The sequence below is a fragment of the Nicotiana tomentosiformis genome, chromosome 1 (genome assembly GCF_000390325.3).
Source record: "Nicotiana tomentosiformis chromosome 1, ASM39032v3, whole genome shotgun sequence".
In the NCBI taxonomy this organism is placed as follows: domain Eukaryota; kingdom Viridiplantae; phylum Streptophyta; class Magnoliopsida; order Solanales; family Solanaceae; genus Nicotiana; species Nicotiana tomentosiformis.
In genome coordinates this window covers 87,460,694-87,483,515 of record NC_090812.1, presented here as the reverse complement: position 1 = coordinate 87,483,515, position 22,822 = coordinate 87,460,694, and the positions used below count along the sequence as shown (strand labels likewise).

Sequence of the window (22,822 nt, the reverse complement as noted above, 5' to 3'; positions counted from 1 at the left end):
GTAGAATTGGACATTTAAGCTAAATTGCTTCCAAATTTAGAAAAAAGTCATTCTTTTTGGAACGGACCAAAAAGGAAATAAGTTCACATATACTGGAAGGGAGGGAGTAATAGGTTTGTCTTGTATTCAAATTGTCCAGTCATCAATACATTTCTCTCTTCTCTTATTTTCTCACATGGTATCAGTTTCTGCGGTTTTGATTGAGAACCAAGTAGCTTCTGCTCTTGTCTTACTGGATGGCAATCTTATGTTGTCTGCACGAGCAAAGTTTTTCATTCTTTGCTTAATTTTATAACACTCTTTTCATAGTTCACCTATTCTTATTTGTTTCTGGCAATTGTTCCAGAGGTACCGCTCCTTATATCTGGTGATTACTCTGGCACACCTTTCCTATTTCGGGTGATCATTTTGGGGTCACCAGACCTATTTACTGTGACTGCTTTAGTGGCACTGTGCCTCTTCTCTGGTTATTGTTTTGTGGATTTCTGATGATTGTTCCAGTGCCACTGCACCATTTTCTGATGACTGCATATTTTAGGTAACCATCCTGGTTGCACCAATGGCTCTTTTCTTTGGTTGCCGTTGAGGTGAGGTCGCCTTTTGCGCCTACTACTACAGTCACTTTGCTATGTACTTTTTCGTCGAGTCTGTGGCAATCAAAACTTTTCCATCGAGATTCCTTCGACCATAACTTTTGCGACGACTTTCTGGCAAAATTTTCTGATAGTTGTCCTGGCAATACTATTATGTGGTTATTTAATTTTCTATGTTAAACAAAATAAGTGAAGTCAAGTTGATTCCCCGCATTTCAGTTTGAGGGTGCTTGTTAGAATTGAAGTGTTAGTGTTAGAATGTCAGATTATTTTAGGTTGCATATCGTCCCGCATAGGACAGTGTTTGACACCTATATATATAGGTGTCTTGTTTTCGTCAAGTTATGATCTTATTTTTTTCACAACTTACAGCTCAGAAAGGTGTTACTAAATGTTTCATGCTATGTCACTGGCCCACACGCAATTCCATCTGCGCTTCTGATTCTGCTACTGCTTATATGCATATATCCGCTGAAACACTGAGTGAGATGTATCAGGAGAAAATTAGAAATAGAATTGTCCATGATTTGAAGTATATGCGAGTGCGAGATTCTTACATTTCTTTATCTCCTTTTTAGTTATGTGATAGTATCACTTATCAAAGAAAAGGTATGTGATGGTATCGTGCTCTTGATGTCGGTCATTAAAAAAATGGATACCTTGGGGAGCTTTCTTTGTTCAGTAATGCAGTGTACTTGGATAGTACTAAATAACACTTTCTAAACATCTAAGGGATTGACAGGTTTTCTCATTTACGTGGTGACTACTTACCTATTCAGAAGAATATTGCCCATGTTACCTACGTGAATGGAAAACACTGATTTTTCTGATGCTACAAAACACTCAATTTAGAGGACAAAATGATCTCCTCATTCGTGCCATATTGGTAAAGTCACTCTTTTATCAACAAAAAGGACAGAACGAAACATCGCACCCCTATTTTTCCCATCAGATTTTATAATTAACATCGATTGTTCTTACATAATTTTAACTTTCTGCTTCTAAACAGGCACTTCTACATTCTGTTCCACGTGGCAAGATGATAGTTCTTGATCTCTTTGCTGATGTCAAACCAATATGGAAATCATCCTCTCAATTCTATGGCACTCCTTATATCTGGTAATCAGAGGGTTCTTTGTAGAAGCAGCTGTATATAGTTTGGTTTCTGGAAATGTTATTTTCACTTATTATTGAAGCTTGAATATCAACAATTTTTTTCCCAATGTTACAAAATATAAAAGGTGTATGCTGCACAACTTTGGAGGCAACATCGAAATGTATGGTGTGTTAGATGCAGTGGCTTCTGGTCCTATCGATGCCCGCACTAGTGAGAACTCAACAATGGTAAAATTTCTATCATTTCATAAAACCTATTTTTTCTTCTTCTTTTTTCTTTCTGAAGTTATTATTCGGAAGTTTAAACTATTTATGATTCTAAATCCCTCTTACACTATTATGATGTAATTGAGTTTTTTTAATCCATTTCCTTGTGTGAGAAGGCACGGGAGAAAATATGTTATTGATATTGGATGATAAATACAATACAAGAGGTCCCTATTTATAGCTATACACTACAAGGAGATATTACTTCTCTTCCAATGTGGGACAAGACTACACTATACATATCTATAAACTAACACTCCCCCTCAAGCCGGTGCATACACATCATATGTACTGAGCTTGTTACACATGTAACTAATACGAGAACCAGTAAGAGACTTAGTGAAAATATCTGCTAGTTGATCATTCGACTTTACAAACTTTGTAACAATATCTCCTGAAAGTATTTTTTCTCTGACAAAGTGACAATCGATCTCAATGTGTTTAGTCCTCTCATGGAACACCGGATTTGACGCAATATGAAGAGCAGCTTGGTTATCACACACTAGTTCCATCTTGCTGATTTCTCCGAACTTTAACTCCTTGAGCAACTGCTTGACCCAAACTAACTCACACGTCGCCATAGCCATGGTCCGATATTCGGCTTCGGCGCTAGATCGAGTAACTACATTCTGTTTCTTGCTCTTCCACGAGACCAAATTACCTCCTACTAGAACACAATATCCAGAAGTAGAACGTCTATCAAAAGGTGATCCTGCCCAATCAGCATCTGTGTACCCAACAATCTGCTCGTGGCCTCGATCCTCGAATAGTAATCCTTTGCCTGGAGCTGATTTTATATACCGAAGAATGCGAACAACTGCATCCCAGTGACTATCACAGGGAGAATCCATAGACTGACTTACAACACTCACCGGAAAAGAAATGCCAGGTCTAGTCACTGTGAGGTAATTCAATTTGCCAACCAACCTCCTATATCTCGTAGGGTTTCTAAGAGGCTCCCCCTGTCCAGGCAGAAGCTTAGCAGTCGGATCCATAGGAGAGTCAATAGGTCTGCAACCCATCATTCCAGTCTCCTCAAGAATGTCGAAGGCATACTTCCGCTGTGAAATAACAATACCTGAGCTAGATTGAGCGACCTCAATATCTAGAAAATACTTCAATCTGCCCAGATCCTTAGTCTGGAAGTGCTAAAAAAGATGTTGCTTCAGATTAGTAATACCATCCCGATCATTACCAGTAATAACAATATCATCAACATAAACCACTAGATAAATACACAGATTAAGAGCAGAATACCGATAAAACACAGAGTGATCAGCCTCACTACGAGTCATGCCGAACTCCTGAATAATTGTGCTGAACTTACCAAACCAAGCTCGAGGGGACTGTTTCAAACCATATAGTGACTTGCGCAATGTGCACACACAACCATTAAACTCCCCCTGAGCAACAAAACCAGGTGGTTGCTCCATATAAACTTCTTCCTCAAGATCACCGTGGAGAAAAGCATTCTTAATGTCTAACTGATAAAGAGGCCAATGACGTACAGCAGCCATGGACAAAAAGAGACGAACAGATGCTACTTTAGCCACGGGAGAGAAAGTATCACTATAATCAAGCCCAAAAATCTGAGTATATCCTTTTGCAACAAGACGAGCCTTAAGCCGATCAACCTGGCCATCCGGGCCGACTTTGACTGCATAAACCCAACGACAACCAACAGTAGACTTACCTGCAGGAAGAGGAACAAGCTCCCAAGTGTCACTCGCATGTAAAGCAGGCATCTCGTCAATCATAGCATGTCGCCATCCTGGATGAGATAGTGCCTCACCTGTAGACTTAGGGATAGAAACAGTGGACAAAGAAGATATAAAAGCATAATGTGGTGACGACAGACGATGATAACTTAAACCGACATAGTTGGGATTAGGATTAAGTGTGGATCGTACACCTTTGCGGAGTGCAATTGGTTGACTAAGAGGAGACAAGTCCACAGTAGGTGCAGAATCTGATGCGGGGCATGAATCACCTGGGCCTGATGCTGGATGTGGACGACGATGATAAGTCAAGAGTGGTGGAGCTGCAGAAGGTTGAACTGGATTATGTGGAGGAACTGGAGCTATAGGTGGTGGAGCTACAACCGGAGCTGTAGGTGGTGGAACTGGAGCTATAGGTGGTAGAGCTACAACTGGAGCTATAGGTGGTGGAGCTACAACTGGAGCTATAGGTGGTGGAGCTGGAGTGACTGAATCTCCAAAAGATGAAACTGGTAGTACCTCAGAAATATCTAAGTGATGACCCGAACCTGTGAAGTATGATTGGGTTTCAAAGAAGGTAACATCAGCGGACATAAGGTACCGCTGGAGGTCAGGAGAGTAGCATCGATACCCCTTTTGTGTTCTCGAGAAACCCAGAAATACGCACTTAAGAGCACGAGGAGCTAACTTATCTGTTCCTGGAGTAAGGTTATGGACAAAATAAGTGCTTCCAAAGATACGGGGTGGAAGAGAGAACAAAGGTAAATGGGAAAACATGACAGAGAATGAAACTTGGTTCTGGATAGCTGAAGATGGCATACGATTAATAAGATAGCAAGATGTAAGAACGGCATCCCCCAAAAACGCAACGGAGCATGAGATTGTATGAGTAGGGTACGAGCAGTTTCAATAAGATGTCTATTCTTTCTTTCAGCTACCCCATTTTGTTGAGATGTGTACGGACAAGATGTTTGATGAATAATCCCATGAGATTTCATAAACTGCTGAAATGGGGAAGACAAATACTCTCGGGCATTATCACTACGAAATGTGCGAATAGAAACCCCAAATTGATTTTGAATTTCAGCGTGGAAGGTCTGGAAAATAGAAAAAAGCTCAAATCGATTTTTTATCAAAAATATCCAAGTGCACCTGGAATAATCATCAATGAAACTGACAAAGTAACGGAATCCTAAGGTGGAACTGACCCGACTAGGACCCCAAACATCTGAATGGACTAAAGTAAAAGGTGACTCTGCTCGATTATCAAGACGCCGAGGGAAATGGGAGCGGGTATGCTTACCGAGCTGACATGACTCACACTCTAGAGCTGACAAGTGAGATAAACCAGATACCATTTTCTGAAGTTCTGACAAACTGGGATATCCCAACCATTTATGTAATGAATCTGGTGAATCAGTAACAGGACAAGTTGTAGAAGGAAGACAAGATGTGAGTCCATGTGATTTAGCAAGGATAAGGTAATAAAGTCCGTTTGATTCACGCCCGGTACCAATGATCCGCCCCGTACTGCGTTCCTGTATAAAAACATGGTCATCAAGAAATAAAACAGCGCATTTAAGTGATTTGGCTAAGCGACTAACAACTATGAGATTAAAAGGACTATTGGGAACATAAAGGACTGAATCTAAAGGTAAGGAAGGAAGTGGGCTTGCTTGACCTATTGCAGTTGCCATGGTTTGAGACCCGTTGGCCGTTGTGACTTTTGGAAGAGATTGAGAATACAAAATAGTAGTGAAAAGAGATTTGTTACCAGAAATATGATCTGATACACCTGAATCAATGATCCAAGACTCAGAGGATGAAGATTGGGAGAAACAAGTCACGCTATTACCTGTTTGAACAACAGAAGCTATCTCAGAAGATGTCTGCTTACATGCTTTATACTGAAGGAACTCAATATACTTTGCTAAAGAAACCATCCGACTATTCAAAGCATCGGTTCCCATGTCGCTACAATTTGTAGTAGTATGGTTAACTTGAAATAGTGGAAATAAGTAACTCCTGTGAGAAAACTGAAGAAATAGCTTGAAAAACGCTGTTTACAGCAGGAAAACAGAACATTGTTCTGCGCCAGAAACACTGTTCTCGCCGGAAACACTGTAGCTCGCCGGAAAATTCCAAAGTTGTCGGAATTTGTTGTAACAAGGATGGATAGACTCGGAATTCCTTTGCGAGCAAGCTGTCCTGAAGAAATATTTTTAAAAAATGGCCAGAAAGGTCACTGTTGACGCCAGAAAAATATAAAAGTGGCCGGAATTTGATTTGAATTAGATGGGTAGGCTCGGAATTTTGAGGAGAGCACACTGTCCTGAAGAAGCTTCGCGAAAAAATGGCCGGAACCCTCGCCGGAAAAGTTGTTGCCGGCGCGTGGAGGAGCGTGGCGGCTTTTCTGCCGGATAAAATTTCAGGGGTTGGTAGTCGGAGGGTGATCTACCTCGTAGTGGTGTTGATTTTAGCACAACACCGACAGAAAGTGACTTTCACTTAGACAAGCCTTAGGTCACCGGAAAAATTACACGATGACTAAGTTCTTTCTTCCCGGTTAACGCTGGAATGACGCACAACGATCTTTTCTCACTAATGCTCTGATACCATGTGAGAAAGCACGAGAGAAAATATGTTATTGATATTGGATGATAAATACAATACAAGAGGTACCTATTTATAGCTATACACTACAAGGAGATATTACTGCTCTTCCATTGTGGGACAAGACTACACTATACATATCTATAAACTAACACCTTGAATTTGTCAAATGTCCGTTACTATTTTTTCTTGCTGGGTGCTCTTCGGCAGGTTGGTGTTGGTATGTGCATGGAAGGAATAGAACACAATCCAGTCGTCTATGAGCTGATGTCCGAAATGGCATTTAGAGGGGATAATTTTCAACTTCAGGTAACAACCTTTTGTGAATTAGATGTCGTGAGAATTTATGATAATTATCCCCACAGGAAATTTTTTGTTTCATTTTATTGTAAGGGCCTTTTCAATTCAATATCCTCTTTATTTTAACTGTATCCCTACTAAGCTCGTTATACAACAAATTTGTTACAAAAGGATAAACTTTTACTTTAGAATACAAAACTGTAAAACCTGTAGAAGTGAATTGACTTTCTTCCCAAAAAAATTGAAGTGAATTATCTTTCAGCCAAGAACTCTTTGTTTCTTGTTCTTTGCTATATTCCTTTGCTATTTGTCAATTTCTCCTGCAATCTTTTGAAACTACAAAATATTTTGAACCTTGTGAAAATATGTTGATTTCGACCAAAGATGATTTTCAATCTTAATGGTAGAGATTAACTTTGATATTAGGAAAAATATTTCGACATTAACAAACTATTTGCTACACATAAAAGCAGTAGCTGTGTCTTGAGAATGAAGTTTGAACAGATTAGACTCTCTGTTGTGTTCATATCCATTTTTTGTCAAAAAGCTCATGTTTCTATATTCCTTTTCCTATATGAATGCAGAAATCGGAATTAAGCTTAATTATCTTTAATGAGTTTTACTGACATTTAGACATATTTTATCTGGAAATACTATCTCATTTATTTCTCTATATCAAGCTGTTACCACTTACCAGGTGCATCTTGAAGGGTGATATAATTCAGTAGTTGTTTTCTGTTTTACTGAAAGATGATTTACGCTGATGCCTGATGCAGTTTTCTTGATACTTATTGCACTCAATATCAATCCATCTAAGATTGTGCTAGTTTTATATTGTGAGAAACCAAAAAACTCCTAATGCTTTTTTATCATATGAGGATGTGCAGTTTTAAGATTGATTTTTGAATACACTATTACTATACCATTTAATTATGTCATATCATTATGTTGCCTAAAATTTGAAATTAAAGCATATAAAACATTGGATGAGTGTTCCCTTACAAAATATTTAAAAAAAGCATTAGAACAGTGTTATATCTGTGCCTATGACATTGTTTATCATCTTTGGTGTCAACTTCAAAAGGAAGCCTGAGTTGTGCTGACCGGTGTGTATTTAATGCGTCTTGCCATTTCTTATCTCATTAAATTTATTTCAATATGGTAAACCCTGCCCTGAATAGCATGCATTAAGTTTGTGTCACTTAAACCCTATCCCATAAGGCCTAAACCCCCTGCCCAGGAGTCAACAGTGGCCCTTTCACTTTGTTCCCTTGGTGACTCGAACTCCCAAACTCTCTTGGGTGGAAGTGGTGTGCTCTTACCATTGGAGCGACCTACTTGTCTTCTTTTCTCCTTGATAAAGTAAAAAACTTTTATACTAGTGATTAAAAAGGCAAACAGGGACATTGTCTGAATAAAACTTCTCAAAAACGCCTGCAACAGTGGATTTGTCACTTAAACTCATATTCACTAGCCTCGCCTATGTTTAATCTCCTAAAACTCTTTTTTACTGCTTCATATTTTTGGCTTTTTATTGGAACATTTAAAGCGAAAATTTCTTAATGCCGGTCCTCACATCAGAATTTATTTCTTTTGCTGCATAGGGATGGTTGAAATCCTATTCTCACAGACGTTATGGTAAAGTGAACGATCAAATTGAAGCTGCTTGGGACATCCTTTATCATACAATTTACAACTGCACTGATGGAATAGCTGTAAGTTCTTCATAATTGTCAGTGCTTAAGCATTTAATTCTGCATCTTGTGATGCTAAGGAGAATGGTATAATCATGTCTTTGTATATCAGGACTTATAATATTCTGGAGCTTCTAAGGTATTATACCATATATGCTAAGATTATTGCTGTTATGGAGTCATCAGTTTAGATCATATGTATGTTTTGGTTGAACTGATAACTAGGCAATATGTTTCTACCTAAAACTATGATGCAATTAGCTGCTCATTTTATCTCTCAGCATCTTATTACTGAACATTATACAAACGTCCAGACTTAATTTCTGTCTTCAACAGAAAATGCATATCTTTCATAATCGTAAGAGAAAAGAGAGAAATCATATATTAAAGCCATGATCTGAAAGAAAATTCTTTGGAAGCACTAAATGTTTACATCCCAGCTTTCATGATTTGTCAATGGCATTTGTTTCTTTCCTCACCCTGGCCCCTTACCCTGTGCAATGTTGTAGGATCACAACAAAGACTACATTGTGGAATTCCCTGACTGGGACCCCTCAGGGAAGACGGGAACTGATATCTCGGGGACTGATAGTTCCAGTCAGAATCGGATGCAAAAACTTGCAGGGTTCCAGTTGAACAGACGGTTCCTTTTCTTTGAAAAGAGCTCCAGTCTACCAAAGCCTCACCTATGGTATTCTACAGAGGATGTCATCAAGGCATTAAAGCTATTCATTGATGCAGGAAAAGAACTTTCTGGAAGCCTCACGTATAGGTAAAGGCTGATTCTGACTTTCACAAGTGATGAAAAATGACTTTTAGTCCCTTTATTGCAGGCACCCTGTATTTATATCCAACTATTCATTCTAATTCTTAAAAAGAGGGATAAGAAAACTAATATTTATAAGAAAATCTCTGCATCTGTATCACTAAAGTTGATCCAAATTTGTCAATTTGGTTGAAGCTTTAAAAATTTGCATGAAAGCTTTGTTACACATAAGAAGACACTACTATTGGATAGGTATAATCCTAAACACTAGACATGTTATATAGAACCCGTTTGGATTAGCTTAAAAAAAGTGGCTTTTTCAACAAAAATAGCTTTTAAGCTAAAAAGCAATAAGTTGGGATTGCCCAGCTTCTTGCTTTTGGCTTGTTTTAAGCAGTTTTTAACTTATTTTAAGCATTTTTTAACTTTGTCAAACACTTAAAAAAGCTAAAAAGAGCTTAAAAGCTGATTTGACCAGCTTAAAAGCCAATCCAAACACCTAGATAGTTTAGCAAAAGAGAAAAGCAACTTACCAAAAATAAGTGGTTCTTTTGTTCCCGCAATCTACGCCAGGATATTCTCAAGTTTAGTGATATCGAAATGAAACAAAATTAGAGTCACTTATATAGTTTTTAAAGCACCCTAAAAAGCTAAGTGTTGTACAATGGTGACATTGGTGTTCAAGGGAAACTGCAAATGTCAGTAGTGGCTTCTTGCAAGAGTAGCAGCTTCTATGCAAGAAGCCACTACTCTTTTGCAAAGTCTTGGTGAAGTATCTTTCTAGACGTCCCTCCTCTTGTACGGAATTCATAACGTGTGACTGATGGCTTCAACAAACTATCAGAAACAAGCCGCCTGATGTTCTGCATCTGCTGGCTTTACCCTTTGCCAATCAGAGCTTCAACTCTGGTACTGTCCTCCTCCAGCACACTTAAAATGATCCAATAGTGTTGGTTTTGTAAAAGATGGGGCAGCAAGAATATTAAAAATATTGATTGAAATTGTCTCTCTTTTTTATTAAACATAGAGGGCTTTAAATAGCCAACTTGAGAGCATAATATGCAGAAAAATCTGTATAACAAGAATTCAAAAAATCTGAAATATCTCAATTCTCAACAAACCTAAAAAATCTAACAGAAATTTAAATTCAAAAAAGTAGATTCATTCTAAAACTAAGCTAACTTATTATACTAAAAAATTGCAACAGTAACTGAAGCAAATCTTCAACACTCCTCCTTTGCTTCAGTTGCTCTAAAATAATTGCTCCTCCTCAATTACTGCTTCTGCTGTTTGTGCTTGAGGATTGTGTTGAGCGTCTTTGAACTTGCACACTTTTGTAACATGGTCTGTTTGTTTACAAATACCACATATTGCATCATGTCTCCACCAACAAAATTTTTCTAGGTGTGTTTTCTTTTTGCAGTATTTGCAAAGAGGATAATTGACCTTTTCTTTTTTGCTTTGTGCATAAAAAAGCACCTTCAGTAACTATTTCTTGTCTAAATGTTCTTCTTTGTTCTTGTGCTTGAAGAGCACTTATTAATTCTGCAATAGAGATGGTAGAGAGATCTTTAGACTCTTCTAGAGAGAAAATTTTGGACTCGAATCTCTTTGGAACCGTCACAAGAATTTTTTCAACTATTCTGTCATCTTTAAAATCCTCGCCAAGCAATCGGATTCTATTAACAATAGAAGAAATCCTATCAGAATACTTAGTGATAGTCTCGTCTTCTTGCATCCTAAAGATTCAAAATCCCTTTTTCAAATTCAAATTATGCATTTGTCTAACTCGATCACTTCCTTGGCACTCCTTTTTTTAGCTTTTCCCAAGCTTCTTTTGTTGTCTCACATTCAATAATTTTAGAAAAAATTGAATCTGCAACTGAATTTTGAACACAATTTTTTTTTGATAATGGTAACAATTTTTATAAAAGAGTAAAATATTTACAAGAGATTGTGTGAGCCACATTCAGACCCCAAAAGATCTGAGACTGCGTAGCCTATTCTGTTCGATTACATTTCTTCTAGCAAATCTAGTAAAGAATGTACATCCTCCCTATAGCTCTCTTTGCACCAAAAATGAAATAACAAAAAACAATTTAGCTTAATTTTCTGGTAAGAGCTACGCCTATCTTCAAAAATTCTGGCATTCCTTTTCTTCCATATGACCCACCAGATGCAAGCAGGAACTACCTTCCACCATTTCTTCTGTTTAATATTTGCACCTCCATTGTTCCAGCCACTTAGAAGAGATGCAGTGTTATTGGGCATTGTTCATGAGATTCCAGCCAAATTAAGATAGAAATGCCAAAGCTGAGTAGTTACTGGACAATGTATAAAGAGATGGGAAACTGACTCCCCATCTTTGCCACAAAGACTACACCTAGCTTGTAGCTGAATTCCTCTCCTAATAAGATTATCCTGAGTTAGAACAGCTCCCCTTGCTACTAACCATGTGGAGCATAAGACTTTTGTGGGCGCCCTGACCCTCCAAATTTGTTTCCATGGCCATCCTTGAGTAGGATTAGAAGTAATGTTGATGAAATGATAAGCAGACTTCACTGAAAAGGCTCCTGATTTGTGACCCTTCCACATTAAAATATCTTCCCTTTCTGTGAGACCTTGGAAGGCTTCTAAGGTCTCCCAGAATTCTGCCACACTTTGCAACTCCCAGTCATTTAAGTTCCTTCTGAAAACAATATTCCACCCATATGTGGATTTTGCTTCTGCTACTGAAATTCTTGGGTTCGCAGCAATGTTATATAAGTCTGGAAACTGATCATTCAGAGGAGTGTACCCAAACCATGTGTTACACCAGAAGAGAACACTTCTCCCATTTCCAACCTTGATACTAGAATGATCAGCAATGAACCTCCATTGTCCCCTAATTGTTTTCCATACACCGACTCCATATGGGGATGATACTGGTTTGGTGCGCCAAGGTCCTCCATGACCATACTTCTCTTGTATCACCCTTCTCCATAAAGCTGTTTCCTCCAAATTATACCTCCATAACCATTTTGCAAGGAGACTGTTGTTCTGTGCCTTTAGGTTTCTGATACCTAAACCACCTACCTGCTTAGAACACAAAAGAGTATCTCATTTGACTAAGTGAATAGCCATTTTCTCATTATTTCCTTGCCAGATAAAATTTCTTCTTAGGGAATCAATCTTTTTCCTCTTGGTATTGAGAATAAGGACATCACATAGGAAGGCAGTGCATCTAAGACACTATTCACCAGATTTACCCTGCCTCCGAGTGACAAGTATTGACTCTTCCATGTTGAAAGTCTTTTTTCACTCCTTTCAATCACCCCTTGCCAGATTTCTTGCGACTTGTTTTTGGATCCCAAAGGAAGGCCTAGATATTTAGTAGGTAGATTCTGTATTCCACATTCCAAGATATTAGCCAAATTCTGTATGTTTGGAACTTCATTTACCTGATATAGCTTACTTTTTTCCCAGTTAACATGTAAGCTTGCAACAGCTTCAAAGGTTGTTAATATCAGTCTGAGATGAAGCATATCTTCTGGTTGAGTTCCCATGAAAATGATAGTCGTCTGCATACAGGAGATGTGAAATGTCTAGGCTGCAATTTTGTATGTTAGACACCTTGAACCCCTTGATCCAGCCATTTGACTTTGCAGTGTTGATCATCTCATTCAGCCCTTCCATTGCCATCAAAAACAAATAGGGGGATAAAGGATCCCCTTGCCTTAACCTCCTTTCTGAAGAGAAAAAACCTTGGGGTGAGCCATTAATCAAGATAGAGAATTTTACAGTGCTAAGACAGAAACGGATCCAGTTAATCCACTTAGTTCCAAAGCCCATATCAAACATTAATCTCAGGAGGAACTTCCAGTTGACATGGTCGTAGGCCTTCTCTATATCTAGCTTGCACAGAACACCTGGGATTTTGCTTTTGAGTCTAGAGTCAACCACCTCATTAGCAATAAGAGAAGCATCCATGATTTGTCTTCCTTTTATGAAAGTCATTTGATGACCTCCAATGAGCTTGTTAATTACAGTCTTCAGCCTCTCAGTTAAGACTTTGGCTATAATCTTGTAAACACTTCCAATCAAGCTAATTGGCCTAAAATCTTTAAGTTCTCTGGCCTCATTCTTCTTTGGGATAAGAGCCACATAGGATGCATTTAAACTCTTCTCAAAGTATTCATTAGAGTGAATTCTTCAGGGTCAACATGACATCTTCCTTGAATGTTGGCCCGCATTTCTGGAAAAAACCCATGGTGAAGCCATCAGGTCCCGGTGCTTTATCTGAAGCACAGGACTTGAGGCATTCCATCACTTCTTGTTCTTCAAACTCTCTTTGTAACCATAAACGTTCCTCCTCTGTTAGAAAGGTCCCCCTATCAAGATTGTAATTTGGCCTCCATATTTTAGGTTCAGCGTACAACTTCTGATAGAAGTTTATGATTTCCTTCTTGATTTCTTCAGAGTTTGTGGTCGTTTGCCCTTGCACCTCCAGCTTATTAATGTGATTATATCTCCTATGTGCATTAGCCATTTTGTGGAAGAACTTCGTATTCTTGTCCCCTTGTTTTAGCCATAAGGATCTGGACCTTTGCCTCCATGCTGTCTCTTCATGCTTGGCTAACTCCTGAATTTCTAACATGAGGGCCTTTTCCAGTAATTCTGCTTCTGTGAGCCTTCTGTTTTCTTGAATCTGATCAAAGACTGAGATGTTACTGAGAACTGTCTTCTTCCTTTTCTCTAGACTGCCATACTCCTCCTTATTCCACCCTTTTAGCTTGGTTTTGAGGAGCTTTAATTTGGTGGCTAGCACAAAATCTGGCCTACCAACAATCACAAATGAATTCCACCAAGTCTGCACTTTTGAGGGAAACTCTTCAACATCTAATCACCAATTTTCAAATTTAAAATAAGATTTGCTGAGTTCTCATTCCCCACCTTTCAAAGAGATTGGTCTAGGATCAGATATTACTTTTAGGAAAAGGCTCTGTCTGATAAAACTAAATTCCTCATCTCACTCCATATAGAAGAGAAATCTGTCTATTCTAGAAGCACATTTAGAGTTGTCACCTTGGTTCCAGGTGAATTGGCCCCCCCAGAAGTGGAGGATCAATCAATTCCAGTTCTTCCACGGTTTCTGAAAAATCTCCCATTGCTCTACTGTATGAGTTCCTATTTTTCCTTTCATTTGCAAATCTAGTGGTGTTGGAATCACCACATACCACCCAATTTCTATTACATAATCCTTTCATAGCACCCAACTCTAACCAAAGATCTTTTCTTTCCACTCTTGCATGGAGCATAATTAAGATGCCTCCCCTTGTCCCTTCTGCTTCTAGCTCTATATGATCAATCCACCTACTGCTACCCAGTTGTTGTGCAATACCATCATAGTCCCCCTCAATCTTCGTTTCTTGCAGACAGTAAATGTTTGCCCTCCATTCCTTCCCCCCCCCCCCCCCACAATTAAGACCCCTTACATTCCAGGAAATTATGTGTATTTTCATCAGCTTTTAATAAGTAGTTGCCTCCCTTTGTTCCTTGGGATTCCATCTTTGTACTTCACTCCAACCTTCAGATTCTTTCTCTCATAAACTCCTTTTAATTTTGGTGAAACCACTGTGCTTTTGTTTTTTGATCGCATCATTGTTTTCATCTCCTTTTTCTTACTGTCTATCTTCAAGAATAGGGCCATAGCTTCCCATTCGCATCCTTCAAAGCTAATACTGTATGTTTTGGCTTTGTATTTTTTGATTTTCTTTTCGGAATGATTTTTAATTTTGATAAGGGTAGGATTTGCAGGGAGTAGTTGTAATGGTCTATCTTCCATTACAACTTCCCATAGATCATAGGCTTCAAGATATAATTTCATTTTCACTGACCAAATCTGATAGTTTTCACCAGTGAAAGTTTGGGGGCATTCAAAGAGAGATTGTTGCTTACCATGTTTGAAAATGGGTTTAAAAATAGATATTGGTTAAAAATGATTTGAAAATGGTTCTTTGAAAGAACTCAGAGATCCCGTAAAACCAATGAGGCTCTTGATACCACTGTTGGTTTTGTAAAAGATGGGACAGCAAGATTATTAAAATTATTGATTGAAATTGTCTCTCTTTTTTAACAAACATAGAGGGCTTTAAATAGCCAACTTGAGAGCATAATATGCAGAAAAATCTGCATAACAAGAATTCAAAAAATCTGAAATATCTCAACAAACCTAAAAAATCTAACAGAAATTTAAATTCAAAACATTAGATTCATCCTAAAACTAAGCTAACTTATTATGCCAAAAAATTGCAACAGTAACTGAAGCAAATCTTCAACAAATAGTCTGAATAACAGGTCTATGTGATTTTTAAAAGAAAGCATCTGTTCTGTTTAGTGGATTTCTTTTAACAGTTGCAAATTGATTTTAGCAGCTTCCTTTTATGCTCAGAATTTTCTGAGTGAAACCCGCGATTGGATAATATCTTCATTGTTCTCCGTTCTTTTTAAGAATCACAAAAACAATTTTAGCTAAATTCCAGTTATTGGTTAAGTGACATTTTTGAGGAGCCACTATCCCAGATGATACTGTATGTTAGCAATATTTTATAGATGCATTCCATAATTATATCGAAAACAGTTCAATTTCAAAAAAAAATTGATTGCAATTTTTTTGTAAAGACAACTTCATTTCCACAGAATCCACTTTCCGCAAGTATAATAAAACACTAACTTCTCCTTAATAGTCGTCTCTAAACAAATGTGACATCTAAGCTGGGAGGAAGGAGTAGAACATTTTAATAAGTAATTATTAACTGTGAAGTACTGTTTCCATTGAACTTACAACCCGTGAAGAAATGAAAAACGGAAAGTCAGGGATATGTATATATGCTATTTCAAGCAGTGGGTAATACAAGTCAAATTCGAAAACCTATTTTTCAAGACCATTTGATACATTTGTGGGCTTCCCACTGTCTTTCACATCATAGGGCATGCACTTTCTGATTAGTCGGAATTGCTGCCAATGTTCCAATTTATATGACATTTTTTATTGGAAATGGAGCTTGAGAAAATAAGAGATTGCTGACATACAAGCTAAATATATATTATGTAAAAAAAGCACCCTTATATTCTAGTTGTCTTCAATATACCATGTCAATTTCATGAGAGCATGTTATTTAGACAAAATGAGAATGTTAATAATAAAGAGTTCTCACATATAAGTACCGAAAGGTGTTGTATAACAGTCGATGAAGTGGGTGAAAATCATGGGAGAGCAAAGTTCAAATCTCAAAGAGACATAAAACATTAGGTAATTTCTTCTCATCTGCCTAATCCTTGGCGGGTAGAGTTATCTGGTGCTTGTGTTGGGGAGATAGTAGGTACCTAGTGGAATAGTTGAGTTGTGTGCAAACTGGCCCAGACACTATTATCAATTTAAAAAAGGAGTTTCCAGATATAGAAAGTTGTTAATCTTCTTGGAACTAACAAAAAGAAAGATTGTGATATAAAATGGAATAGAGAGAGTAATTGTTATAACTCATAGAGAAACTTAAAATTCCTTTACAAAGAGAAAGGCATTGGGAGAATACTACTTATGTATTTGGCTTCAACAGATATGATTTGGTGGATTTAAGCAGACAGTCACTTTCCAAGCTTGCAAACCAGGTCTACTTGGATGCAATATCTGCTTTCCGCCGTGAGGATTCTAAAGCATTGAGTCTGCATAGTCAGAAATTCCTTCAACTCATCAAGGACATTGACAAGCTTCTAGCAGCTGATGACAATTTTCTACTTGGAACGTGGCTGGAGAGTGCCAAAAATTTGGCTATGAATTCTGATGAGAAGAAGCAGGTCAGAACAGCTAAATGAAGATTCTTTTTTTATTTTTATGAAGAGCTAAATGAAGATTCTTGTATCTTCTATCAACTTGAGTAACTTGATTTAACAGGAAAAGAAGAATGAGAGTGAAATTTGTTAAGTTGAAATAACTTAGCTGGTAGTGTCTTAGCATGTCTCTTGCCTTTGTAGAATAATAGAAAAACAGACGATGAAAAGAACCAGACAAGTGAATGTAGCTTCTCCTCCATTTGCTGGTCGTAGACTTTGTATGTAATCTAATTCTTCATGACTGTCTACTGATCCTTCAGTTTTTATTTTTAGTACGAGTGGAATGCAAGGACACAAGTAACTATGTGGTTCGACAACACAAAGTACAATAAGAGTCAACTTCATGATTATGGTAAGTTTTTTCTCCATCAGATTATTCTTATTCTTTGTATTTACTTTATATCGTAAAAATTGTTAAGAAATTTGATATTTTACTTGTCTTCACTCAGCAAACAAGTTTTGGAGTGGCTTATTGGAAGCATACTATCTTCCACGAGCATCAATGTATTTCAAGCTCCTTTCTAAAAGCTTGGAAGAAAAAATGGACTTCAAGTTGGAGGAATGGAGAAAAGAGTGGATAGCATATTCAAATAAGTGGCAAGAAAGTACAGAGCTTTACCCTGTGAAGGCTCAAGGAAACGCCCTTGCTATTGCTACTGCTCTATTTGAGAAGTATTTCAGTTGAGATGAGATTATCCATTTCCATAATCAAACATGAACAAAAATGGAAATCCCCGTCACTTGTATAATTGTTGTACACCTTATTACCATCAACAACTGATATTGCAAAGAGAGCTATAGTTTTCACGGGACACCCCCCTCTTTAGCAGTGTTCAGATGTAGGAAATTGGTGAGTACTTCCTGTTTCAATCAAAATGTGAACAACTTTCCCTATTAGGAAGTTGGTGAGTACTTTATAACTCCACTAGAGATAATTTACCCAAGGCGTTTAATCCTAGCCGAGGCTCCTCAGAAGTAGCAATATCAGCTAATACCCACAACCCACAGAAGATAAAAAGTCCAGAATAAAAAATCAATCAAATAAGGGCGTATTTCAATTGTCAATGTGTATACAGGTGGATAACAAACAGAGGAATGACCAATGATTATAAGAATACACACTTGAAAGACTGATAGAGATCCATCTTTGAAGAAGAAAAAAGAACTATAAGATTTCACTATAAACTCTACCTTTTTCTTTTTCCTCCAAGTTGGGAATGAGCAGTTGGAAAACTAACTCCATTTTACATGATGTTGTCTTCTAAAATATCAGTATCTTCACACTAACATGAGATCCTAAACCAATTCCATCAGCAAAGGATCACCAGCTGCCATGAGTCTTATCAACTTTATAAAATCAGATTCAGTGGAAACAACCAATGGGTGCACAGCTGGTACTTGAGCTGAATAAAGTTTTAACAAATCGGTTGACGATGCTCCTGTCTTATAAACCATTTTATTCAGCAAGGTGTCAAAGTTCTGAGGTAAATCCATGGCCATGAAGAACATGGGTACAGCAATTTTGTAGTGTATATCAAGATCACCAACTAAGTCTACAAGATCAACAAAGTCCTGAACGAAACGTTGAGGAACATAGAACACCTCAGAGCCGCACAAGGCGATGGTCTGATCAGTTGGGCCATTCTCCTTGTAATTGACTTGTAGGTGAACTGGCATTGTGCTTACTACTTTCTTCACCATCTCTGCTTGCTTAACAAACCATGAGGAGTCCTTTCCGTTGATCATGTTTCGAGATGTAGGCACCTGATTCAATTGATTGAGGGATGAACATTTGTTTTTAGGACAATTATTTTTCATGATGCAAAGGTCATATATGTTACCTTATTGGCGATCCACAACTTAGATTTGTCGGCTTGCAAAAGGTTCCAGTAGTTCAAAATTGTATTGTCCTGTAGGAAGAGAAATCCTTCTGTGCTATTAAATCTTTCGAATATCCTTGGAAGATACCTGAGAATGGATTTGAGTGTCAGCAAAAAATGTACAAATCGGCTCCTTTCACATGGAACCAATCAACCTTTACAAAAGTAACAAACAAAATCAAAGTACTAATTGTATTAAACACGTCTTATTATGAATTACAGAAAATGGCCATACAGTAGTATGAAATGCACAAATCAACATGAACCATTTACCCCCGAAAAAAGGAATGTGTTGATACTACTTACTAGAATATTTTGCAGAAGGACCAGTTTCATACAAAGGTGTCGCTAGATTACCATAAATAGGACTTTAACATATGCTTCATCAAGGAATACTACCTATAACTGTTAGCCAGCTCATACAACCCCTGGGCTCCCATCCCAGCCGTTTTAATAAATGCGCAAACCTCTGTAACTCTGTTTCCCACCCTCAGCACATTGCTACTCGAGATTCAATATAAAAACAATCTACGTAGAGTTACAGATCAGAGGCAACCAATAATGTTACATGGAAATTCAGCCTGCCCATTTCCACAAGATGAATGTCGTAAAAATACAGATATTAGGTTTTGGTTGTATGGTATACAAAATTGGACAAGATTAGAAATGATCACACTAAACAAATGATACAAGTAGCACACTTAAAGGATAAAATGATAAGGAAAACCGAAGATTGTTTGGCCATATCGTACATTTCCAAATACACGGTACCATATTATGACGATTGAAGGTGCCAATGGAGGAAGGTTGTCTCAAAAGACCAACAATATCTCGGAATCAATGCATACCTAGTGGACGAAAAAACCTAATGGAAGCAAAGGATCCATATAAGCGATACCAACTAGGACGGATTAAAGCTTCTAGTTGTTATACTTATGTTAAGCCTGGTATTTATCAGAAGTCTAAAAGCTCTTTCTAGACTGAAAGACTATATATGAATGCAGGGATCACATGTGCAAGATCACATGAATACCGACAGTGTTATCAAAGGCGAAAAATGCAAAAAAACTCTAAGGTCCGTTGGGGCTTTAAGCGCAAAGCGCAAATAAAGCGTAGGCTTTTTTAATGAAAAAAAGGCGCAAAGGGAGAAAAAATGCAAATATGTATGTGTCGTCCAAGACTAATAATTATAAGCATGAATAAAAAATATATGGACAGCGAAATTGGGAAAAAATCAGGATAAAGTAAAATATCAATTGTTTAGCGTCTCCTCTTCAATATTACACTCATTGGCAAGGAAAAGTATGCCTTAGAGTCTTGATGACGACACTAAAGTGCCCACTAAGCGACGCGAAGCGTTAAACATGTTTTGGGCCTCGCTTTAGGACGTAAGCACGTTATAAGCGCACCTTTGACAACACTGGTTTTAGATAACCCCTGCTATGTCTTAAGAAGATTACCTCGTATAGGGATGAAATGGTTGCAAATAGAGAAAAAAAGTGTACAGACGATTTGTATACCCGACCAACTTAATGGGTTGAGACATAGTTGATTGATTAGTTTGAAAGCTAGAGGGAGAAAAACAATTTCATTAAGGAAACATGTCAAGTTTACTTGGAAAAGATAAAGTAGGCCATTTTTTCCTGGAAGGGAGTGTGTTTTCGGTGATATCAAAATGTAAGTATCGAAGAATTAGCTGGACATACAAAATATGACGCAAACTGATGGGAAGAAATACTTTGTGTTATGAATGTGTAAATAGAAAATAATGATGTCGTTAACTTACTTGTATGCTTGATCCAATTGTCCTTGCTCAACAGCAAGATCTGCATCAGCTTGTGTTGACAGTATAACCACAGTTTTGAAGATCCTGCCATATAACAATCTCCATTCTAATGCGGTTTGTTGCACGGGCCCAGTAACAAACATAATTAGCACAACATTGCCAAAATTCTTCCTCCACCTTATCAAGTTCCCAATTTCGTAATTTACTGTACCTGATTCCTCAGCACCAAGATGTACAGAAGGTAGTTTTCGGGGGACAAACTCCTTTTTATCTCCACGTTTGACAGCTGCCTTTTGCAGATCTAACTGTACTGCCATCAGTCTTGGCTGCTGATACCCAACAGCGGCCAAGTCTTGCAACCATGCAGCTGTAAATTTGACATCATTCTCGCTCCAAAACCCTTCTAATGCCATTGAATGGCTCAATTCTAAGATTTTCTCAAACGACCTTTGTTTTTCAGATTTCCAAGAAACTAAAAATCTGATTAAGCGACCCACATTTACATGCAAATCTTTTTCGTCTGAAAATGGATATGCTTCAACATTGTCATCCCTATGTAGAGTAGGAGGATACACCACAACAAAGCCGCCAATCTCCCATAACAACCTTTGTGCCCAATAACCTCTTAAGACATCAGAAGCCATGGTGCTGACTGACACTGGGAGCATCAACGACCAAAACGCATTATAGTGAAACAATGTGTTGAATGAATTGATTGGCACCATTAGACCTTGAGGCAATGCCACTTTCGGGGCATGTTCATCAAATATAATATCAAATGCTTCTGACCCAGTCTTTCTTGTAGAATAAAAAACTGAATCAACATCAGGTAGCCCATTTGATATTCCTTGTTGTATGAATTGCCTTCCTCCCGACACTTCAGTATAGAACTCTTCATGATTTACAAAACCAACACTTTCCAGTGGCAATCCTCTAGGCCAAACTGACCTTTGCCCAAAATGTATATAAGGATTGACAACAGTCTTATTCTCAATCTCAAGACTGTACTGCAAAATTGTTTGCTTCTTAACAGTGGCGTCATCCAACTCCAAATCAAAATGTTTCCCCAGATCCCCACCAATCACTTCCCCGCGATCATCAGCATCAAATATTCTCTTTGCACCATGTTGGATTGCAAAAAGATACCCGACGCTCTTTCTCACATACGAATCATAAGGAAGGAAATCCACCACTCTAAACCCCAAACTCGCTTGTTGCTCCAGAGAAAGAAAAATTGCACCTTTCAAGCTCCAATCTTTCGGGGTTCTTGAATTGCCTATTGCAAGAACTTGCCAACCCTTTAACCTAACAAGACTTTGGAGTGAACTGGAGGGGTAATTTGATACAGCTACAACAATCCATTGCTCTGAGCGAAACGACGAAAACGGAGAGGACTTATCTAAAATTGGCTTTACTGAATCAAGATCAAGTTTTGGTAACTCTGGTTTTTTAATTTGGCTTTGGTGAGAATTCTGGAAGCATAGGAGTGAGGAGGGTACACTGGAAGTACGAAAATAAAAAAGGGCTGCCACACTAAGAGTCAATAGTGAAATAACAATGAGTTTAACAGAGTTCTCAGATACCCATGTGGAAAAGTCAAGATTTTTAGTCTCAGAATAATGTGCAGCTTTGTGTTTCAAGAAATGGGGTTTTGAGGGTTTAGGAGATGAATGATCTTGATTAACCATAATTGAATCAATATTACAAAATCTAAACTAATTTCTGAAATGGGTATTAGCTTTAAAACTCATTGATGCAACACCCTCTTCTTCAAATCAAATAAGAAGAAAATTTACAAGATTTACACAGATTACTACTTTCAACTTGAACTGATGTAAATGCTATACTTTATATGGATAAAATTAAAAAGTATATTCTGATCTGAGACTGTGAGTCTCACCTTTGGCAGTAGAAGGGGCTCTTGAACTTGAATCACAGCTTCACTCAATCAGTCAACAGGGAATTCGTACAGAAACACACACTGAGTCTCTCTTTAATCGCCGACAGTTTTGTTTGTTAACATTTCATATTCAGAATTCAATGCTACACGCGCTTGAAAAGGCCCGTGAGATTCACAGCCTTGGTTTGTTTTCTTGTTGTTAGCTCGTATCAATCATTGGCGAATTTATACAATATTGCAACATACTATAAGAATTAAAATTTTATTATAAAATGAAAATGATATTAAAAGTAGAGATAATTTGTTTATGTATAAAAGTA

At 37.7% G+C, this 22,822-nt stretch overlaps 2 protein-coding genes across 2 annotated transcripts in view; one reads left to right on the top strand and one right to left on the bottom strand.

Moving 5' to 3' along the window:
• Positions 1–17,848, top strand: part of LOC104104875 (alpha-N-acetylglucosaminidase) — a 36,892-nt gene extending 19,044 nt beyond the window's left edge. Inside the window, exons 12-19 of the mRNA XM_070186902.1 lie at positions 1,603–1,712; positions 1,835–1,937; positions 6,518–6,616; positions 8,212–8,322; positions 8,811–9,073; positions 16,663–16,900; positions 17,210–17,288; positions 17,386–17,848. Of these exons, the coding sequence (XP_070043003.1) occupies positions 1,603–1,712; positions 1,835–1,937; positions 6,518–6,616; positions 8,212–8,322; positions 8,811–9,073; positions 16,663–16,900; positions 17,210–17,288; positions 17,386–17,621 (1,239 nt within the window). The 3' untranslated portion in view covers positions 17,622–17,848. The remainder of the gene's footprint in view (positions 1–1,602; positions 1,713–1,834; positions 1,938–6,517; positions 6,617–8,211; positions 8,323–8,810; positions 9,074–16,662; positions 16,901–17,209; positions 17,289–17,385) is intronic.
• A 107-nt stretch (positions 17,849–17,955) lies between these two features.
• Positions 17,956–22,685, bottom strand: LOC104104872 (probable glycosyltransferase STELLO1). The gene is made up of 3 exons (XM_009613058.4): positions 20,603–22,685; positions 18,778–18,904; positions 17,956–18,700 (listed from the first exon to the last, which is right to left on the bottom strand). Exons 1-3 carry the CDS (start codon positions 22,288–22,290, stop codon positions 18,233–18,235), a joined length of 2,283 nt encoding a protein of 760 aa, XP_009611353.1. The 5' UTR covers positions 22,291–22,685; the 3' UTR covers positions 17,956–18,232.
• Positions 22,686–22,822: the final 137 nt, after the last annotated feature.